This window comes from Lipotes vexillifer, unplaced genomic scaffold, assembly GCF_000442215.2.
Source record: "Lipotes vexillifer unplaced genomic scaffold, Lipotes_vexillifer_v1.1 scaffold71, whole genome shotgun sequence".
Lineage (NCBI taxonomy): Eukaryota > Metazoa > Chordata > Mammalia > Artiodactyla > Lipotidae > Lipotes > Lipotes vexillifer.
Genome location: NW_006793703.1, coordinates 8,160,543 through 8,167,655, shown reverse-complemented (window position 1 = coordinate 8,167,655; position 7,113 = coordinate 8,160,543). Strand labels below are relative to the sequence as shown.

Below are 7,113 nucleotides of genomic sequence, written 5' to 3'. Positions count from 1 at the left end.
AGTCCGTGTGCCACTGCTGAGCCTGTGCTCTAGAGCCCATGAGCCACAACTACTGAGCCTACATGCCACAACTACTGAAGCCCACGCACCTAGAGCCCGTGCTCAACAAGAGAAGCACGGGCACCACAACGAAGAGCAGCAAATAAATGAGTAACTGTAAAAAAAAAAAAAAAGAGTACTACTCTTAAAAAAAAGAAAAAGAAAAATAGGATGCTAGAGCCTTTAAAGGAAGAGCGGCCAGGACTGGGAAATCTGCCTCTACCATAAGAGATTATACCACATTAGTCTGGGATGACAAAGAAGTCCAGACCCTATCGAAACGCAAGGCATTCTGATGATCGTACAGTGGGCACAGAAAGAGCAGGGACTTTGGATTAATAACTGGGGGAGTGGGAAAGCTATTGGTTTGTGTGGGAGGGAACAGGGGTCATAATAGGCCAGGAGAAAGGCCTGAGTTTTCCTTGGGATCTGCTTTGTGGGTGAGGGGAAGGAACCATAAGGGGATGAGCAACGTCTTCAGGCCACGGCAGCTCCGGCCCGTCTCCTTGCCTGGCCTTGTCCTGGTTAGCTGGACCCCATTTAAATATCTGGGTGCAAGCTCAGTCGTGCTCTGGCTCCCTCCGGCCTTCATTCCCCAGGGGCTTCTGGCCCCAGCCCTGTCTCAGGCACCATGACTGGTCAGAAGACAGTGCCCAGCTGGTTAGTGGCAAAATCCATTGGCTTAGTTTTCTGTCTCTGACAGACTCGGGAAGCTTCTGTAGAAGAGAAAGAGGGCCTGTTTCCTGCTCCCTCCACATAAGCTGCCCCAAGGTGGGCAGGGGGCTGGGAGTGCAGGGAGCTGCTCTTCACAAACACCCAGAATGGCCAGGATGTGATCGCAGGAACAAGAGCACACAAACACCAGGGAAGACACAGACCCAGAAATATGATGCCTGATGGCATTAGGTTTATTTTGTGGGAAGCAGAGTTTGGGGCTCTCGAAAGGCACTCGTGAGGCACAGAAGTAACGGCAGCCGTGAGACTAATGGTAGCTGGTGTACTGCAGAGCCCCTCGCCGGCATCCCCCAGGGCCGGAGAGGAACCTCTATCAGACAGGAAACCAGAGTCCCAGGGCCCCACGGTAGAGGAGGGGTAAGGAGAGAGTCTGCTTTTTTATACCAGTAATTCTGCTGCTCCTGGGCTTCCTTAAAGTCTGGCAGTTGCAGCTGGAGGCACAGGGCCCAGCCACTTCTCTCCTGGATGGAGAAAATCATGCCAGAGGCTGGCCGCACAAGCCCCTGGGGGTTCTCTAGGACGAGCTCCACCTGGCTTCAAGGTACAGTGGCTTCCTTCTCTCCTGTGGGAGAAGATGGCCCCCTCCCCATTCTACCTCAGGCACACCTGTGTCTGTATGAGGCTCCATTACTGGAAGGGCCTAGAACATTCTTTATTTTGCTCTGAATCCATCCTTCTGGGCAACTGATATCACGCAGGAGTGGGGTCAAGGGCAGCTCAGCATGAACCTGTTACTTACCCAGAAGGTGTGCCAGCAACTCCATCCGGTCAGAGCCAAACAGCATGTAGGTTTCATCATCCAGGTGGGCCACAGTGACAGGCAGCCCAAAGGCCTGGAGAAAGCAGTCAGCGTGCAGGAAGGAGGGTGATGGAGCAGGTGGTTATTGGGCTGCCGTTGAAGGCTGCACGTCAATACTGGTCAGAGGTCACAGACACAAAGCAGCCAGAGGTGTTTGATAAGAGGCTCCGGGTCTCTAGGGAGAGTTCTGTGTCTCCTCTCTCACCATCTAGCTCCCTCCCTTCCTTTCCTGGGGTCCAGGGAAAGGAAGGGAGAGGGTGATGGTGGCCTGGGAGAGCCAGGAGGGCTCACGGTTGGTGAGCAGCTTTTGGACAGGAGCATGGGGACCCTGTCTCAGCGCTGAGGCTGGGGCCGCACAGTTGCTCACCCCGTATCTGCAGGCTGCATCAGTGGTCTCCTTCAGCTGGTTCTTCACCTGTGGTGTTGAGACCCTTTCCAGAAGTTCCCGGGCTCGTCCCGTGGACATGCCAGCCTTCTCTGCAGCCTGAAGGGATGGGGTAGGGAACACAACTGTGTCTGCATTAATGCGGGAGGGGAATCTCAGGAAAAAACGGTTTTTAAAATTTTCTGTCCCCACATTATCCTGGCAATGCCTTTACCCACCCATGAGTGGAGGTCTATCCTTGCCAACAGGGGCTGTTTTTCCCTTCAAAATCATGAGATGGGTGGAAAGGGTGGGTGGCAGAGGCATAGTTGCAGAAAGGTAATGCCAGAGGGCATCTTAGAGACCAGCTTCCCAACCACTTTGTCAACAGATGAGCCTGAAGTCCAGAAACGTACATATCTTGGTCAGTCTTGAAGAGATTGTTAGTAGCAGAGCCAATGCTAGAATCTGAGTCCCCTGACAGTAAGTCTGGGGCTCGTGCCTTCCTACTTCTTAGAACTCCTGAATCAAGGGCTGGGCTCTAATCCCTATACAATTTCCTGTGGACTCTGGACAAGGCACACGGCTACAGCTATGAGTGTCTGGCTTCAAGAGAACGTTGAAGGCTTCAGTTTGGGGTTTGCTGGGATCGGTGGCTCTTCACTTTAGCTGCACATATGAGAATCTCCTGGGGGAGCTTTTGAAAATCCCAGTTTGCGTGTCATCCCTGAGTATAAGTACATCGGAATTTCTGGGTGGTGGTGCGCAGGTGATTTTAATATACACCCAGGGTTGACAACCACTGGGACCTGATCTCCACCACCTGGACTGGGAAATGCAAGTCATCCATGACGTTGTCTTTGACCACATGAGGGACTTGTGTTCTGACCAAGGGTTCAATAATAGGGCAGTGGTTAACTAAACAAATCCACTGAATGGAATGCTATGTGGAAACTAACAATTATACTCTCCAAGAGTTTTAAATGGCATGGAAAATGACTGTTAAATATTAAGTGAAAAAGCAAGCCTACGCATAGACTTTGCAAGAATAAAAACATGAAGGATATATTGGGCATGCTTTGTATGTTTAACTTTTTTGTGACTTGTCGTTTTATCTATTACATTTGAAGATGCCTCAACTGTCTTTTGTAAACTTAAGGGAAAAAAAATATGGTGTTGAATTTTCCGATTCAATCCTGCAGAAACACTTACTTTTTATAGCCCTATCTATGGCTGGCACACATTTTAAAGTTTTGAGCTATTTCCATTTTTCTCACCCAGGCTTCTGCGTAATTTTGGCTTGAGTCAGTTATCTCTTTTTGTCTTTTTTTTTTTTGCGGTACGCGGGCCTCTCACTGTCGTGGCCTCTCCCATTGCGGAGCACAGGCTCCGGACGCGCAGGCTCAGCGGCCACGGCTCACGGGCCCAGCCGCTCCGCGGCATGTGAGATCGTCCCAGACCGGGGCACGAACCTGTGTCCCCTGCATCGGCAGGCGGACTCCCAACCCCTGCGCCACCAGGGAAGCCCTCTTTTTGTCTGTTTTGAAAGTCTCCTGGATGTGATGGTGAGGTCTGCATTGGAGTCTTTGGGGCCAAGACTTGCCCATACTTCACATCTGCAGGTGCCAACATTTAACACCGCTCTCCCACTGACTTCTCGCATCAAATACGTGCTACCCGTGTGGAATGTTGCACTTCCTCTTTCAACCACGGGATGGTCTTTCGCGAGTCCTCTTACTTCCAACCCTTTAGTAATTTCGCCTATCAAAGATCCTTCCTCCCCTAACTATGACTTCTTCTACCCAATAAGAAAACGATGTCCTCTTTGCCCCCGGATGTCAACTGTCCTCAGACTCCCCACGGGAGGAGTGGGGACACTCACGGCCAGGATGCTCTGGGGCTCCGTGATGTCTTCGTCCTGGAAAAAAGAGGACACTCAGTACGAAGTGAGGGGCGTGATGGAGGACACTAGGTCAGTGAACGATGGGGAAGGCAGGACCTGGACTGAGCCTAGGGCAGGGTCACCGAATCATCCAGGGTCTCCCTGCAAGTGGGTTCCCAGAGCCCCGCTCTCACCCGTGACCAGACGCGCATCCACAGTTCCCTGGACACTTTCTCCAGCAACTCCGGGTGCTCCAGTTTCACGACGGTGAGGAAGCGCATGGCTGTCAAACTTCCTGTGGGGCAGAGGCACTCAGAGGTAGGGCTCCTCTAGCTTGTTTCCCCAGGGAAGACCAGCTCTTTCCTGCTTCTGACACGCCGCAGTGCTCCAATGCCCTCAGGCTCCCACCCACTTTTCTGATGACGCATTTGTCCTGCTCTCCCTCCCCTGACATCCTCAAACCTTCTGCTCCCTTAACTCTGATCCTGAGTTTTCCCAAGGTTCACTTCAGGGAATCACCCGAACCCCTCCTTTCTGCCCCACCAATCTCCAAATCCACTCCTCTCTACTTGAGGCCCCATCTATATCCCACTGTCTTCACCTTTTTCAAAGATCACAAAGAAGAAATCCTTGGGTAAGTGGATGGGAACCTGGAGATGCTGTCCCAGGAGCCTGACGTCATTTTTCATGTATAGGGCTTTGCGGGGAAGCAAAGCTGGCGGCTGGTTTCCTGCAAGCAGAAAGCTGGGCTCACTGGTGAGGGACGACCTAAGGGTCCCGGGACTGGGGGACCCTTACCGGGGCTTCAGGCACAGGGCATGTTACTAGCTGCTGCCGCCAATATGAAGACACAGTGGAGGGCCACTCCCCTGGGCCTTTGCAATCTGTCTTCCCTCAAATCCCTGCCGAAAACGCTGTTGCCTTCATACCGCTGTCTTTCATGATCCCTGCAATTAAGGTCGGGCGCAGCTGCAGGCTAACGTTCCAGATGTTCTTATACCGGCACAGGACCTGCAGGGCGGGGGCGAAGATAGAGAGTGAAAATGGCTGAGGGAGGGAAAGGTGCTTCACGTTAGTCATCAGCCAGAAGCTATAGGCGCAGACAAGGGGTTATGAGGACGTCCTAAATTGTTTGGTTTGAAAGGGCAAAACGCTCTCCACTGCTAGAAATCGACCCCAGGACCTTTGCTCCTGTGGACAGTTTTTAATCTGTTCTTCACTCCACACCCCACCACACCAAACGGGAATCGGAAGGCTACGAAAAGGGCTTATATCCTGATTCTCTCTCATCTTCTTAACCACTGGGGGAAGCCCCTGCCTTAGGCTATAAGGGTTCGACCTGGAGCCAGCGATCGTATCCGGTTTACCAACAAAGTGACCTTCAGCCTGGATCTCTATCTGCTTGTCCTAAACCGCGTCGGGCAGCGCCAGGACTTTCACAAGATTGCGGTCCCTACGCCCTTCGCTCGCCCTTCCCTCTGCCCTCGTCCTCCAAGCCCCGGCCGAAGCGGCTCCCCCGGAGTCACCTCGAAGGCCAGCCAGGAATAGGGGGACAGCACATCGTAGAAGAGTTCGAGAGTCCGCGGCAGCGGTCCCATGCTGCGGCTGGCCGCAGGCGAAGCCACCACGGCCCCGGAAGCGCACCGGCGGATACTTCCTTCCTCCTGCGCGCGGCGGCCCCGCCCCGGCGCCCGGCATCCCCGGGGGACCGCCCCGCCCCGCCCCGCCCCGGCCGCTCAGCCTCGCAGGGGAAACCCGCCCCCGGGACAGAGTCAGGTGGTTGGTCGGAGTGTAGGGGGCTACCCGAGGGCGGCCGTGGAGGGCGAGGGTGAGGGGCGTCCCCTGGGGAGCGCGCCGCTGCACCTCGTGGTCACCGCCCTGCCCTGGGGTGGAGTGTGGGACAAAGGGGCGTGGTTTGAGATGCGCTTGCCTCTTGCTTAGCTGTGCACCTCTGGCAAGCCTGTTGACCTCTCTGAACCACAGTATCCTCGTCCCTCGTAAAAATAGGCATAAAAATACGGGATATATAATGATAACCCTACCTGTAGACTTGGGAGGAGTGAAAGTCACGTTAGTTATTAGTGTTAGTTGGCAGTTACAAGAACTTTCTGGGACTGGGGCAGAGTAAGAAGTGCCCCAATGATACTTTTGTTTGTTTGTTTTGTTTTTAATTTCTCAAGAGTTTAGGACGATGTCTGGAATATATTTGGTAATCAATACATATTGTGAGTGAGTGAAGGAAAGGAGACCTTATTGCAACGTTAATTGGAGGGATAATGGGAATGGTCTGCCCTACTTTTACCGGTAAGTATGTCATGTTGTCTTATACTGGGATTACATTTAATGCAAAGAAACAGAACTTTCTAAGTTCCATTTAATTTTATTAAAATTATTTTTAATATTACTAATTTTATGAATTTTAAAACATAAATAACATTCCACTTCTCATTTGTGCGCATTGGAAAAACAATCCTAGGCTTTCAGAATACAAGGACACAATGGAAACCTTTACATAGAGTAAAACAAAGAAAATGGAATGAGAAATGAGGTTATCTTCACTCACTTTCACATTAAACTAATTTCTTGATGATCACTGAAACTAAAAAAATTATACTCTGTTTTCCTCCAGTAATACTGATATTAATTTAAAAGTATCCAAGAGCTAATTTAGCCTGGTAATAAGATTTTATTTTGAAAATACCTTTATATTTGGAAATAATTTTAGACTTACAGAAGAGTTGTAAAGGTAGTACAAAGAGTTTCTGCATATCCTTCAACCAGCTTCCCCTAATGTGAACATTTTACATAACCATGGTATAACATCAAAACTGAGAAATTAACACTTAAAAATTAACTAGATTACAGGCTTCATACTGCACCTGTCTTTCCACTAATGACTTTTTCTGCTCCAGGAACCAGTTCAGGGTACCCCACAGCATTTAGATGTCATGTCTCTTTAGTCTCCTCTTTTTTTTTTTTTCAAGTTTTTATTTATTTATTTAGTTTTGGCTGTTTTGGGTCTTCGTTGCTGCACACAGGCTTTGTCTAGTTGCAGCAAGCGGGGGCTACTCTTCCTTGCGGTGTGTGGGCTTCTCATTGCGGTGGCTTCTCTTGTTGAGGAGCATGGGCTCTTAGGGGCGTGGGCTTCAGTAGTTGTGGCTCACGGGCTTCAGTAATTGTGGCTCACGGGCTTCAGTAGTTGCGGCACGCAGGCTCAGTAGCTGTGGCGCATGGGCTTAGTTGCTCCTCGGCATGCGGGATCCTCCCGGACCAGTGATCTAACCCATGTCCCTG

At 51.0% G+C, this 7,113-nt stretch overlaps 1 protein-coding gene across 3 annotated transcripts; it reads right to left on the bottom strand.

The window, feature by feature from the left end:
- Positions 1-1,175: 1,175 nt before the first annotated feature.
- On the bottom strand, positions 1,176-5,436 carry GSTK1 (glutathione S-transferase kappa 1). 3 transcript variants are annotated; one of them, XM_007466640.1, is made up of 8 exons: positions 5,346-5,436; positions 4,749-4,830; positions 4,421-4,549; positions 4,014-4,114; positions 3,820-3,855; positions 1,941-2,057; positions 1,514-1,607; positions 1,176-1,235 (listed from the first exon to the last, which is right to left on the bottom strand). In XM_007466640.1, the coding sequence occupies exons 1-8, from the start codon at positions 5,415-5,417 to the stop codon at positions 1,186-1,188; spliced, it is 681 nt and encodes a 226-aa protein (XP_007466702.1). In that variant the 5' UTR covers positions 5,418-5,436; the 3' UTR covers positions 1,176-1,185. The 3 variants fall into 3 exon arrangements, with proteins under 3 accessions (XP_007466702.1, XP_007466703.1, XP_007466704.1); XM_007466641.1 differs by lacking the exon at positions 3,820-3,855 and having other exon boundaries at positions 1,186-1,235; positions 5,346-5,417; XM_007466642.1 differs by lacking the exon at positions 4,421-4,549 and having other exon boundaries at positions 1,186-1,235; positions 5,346-5,417.
- Between the last annotated feature and the right edge of the window lie 1,677 nt (positions 5,437-7,113).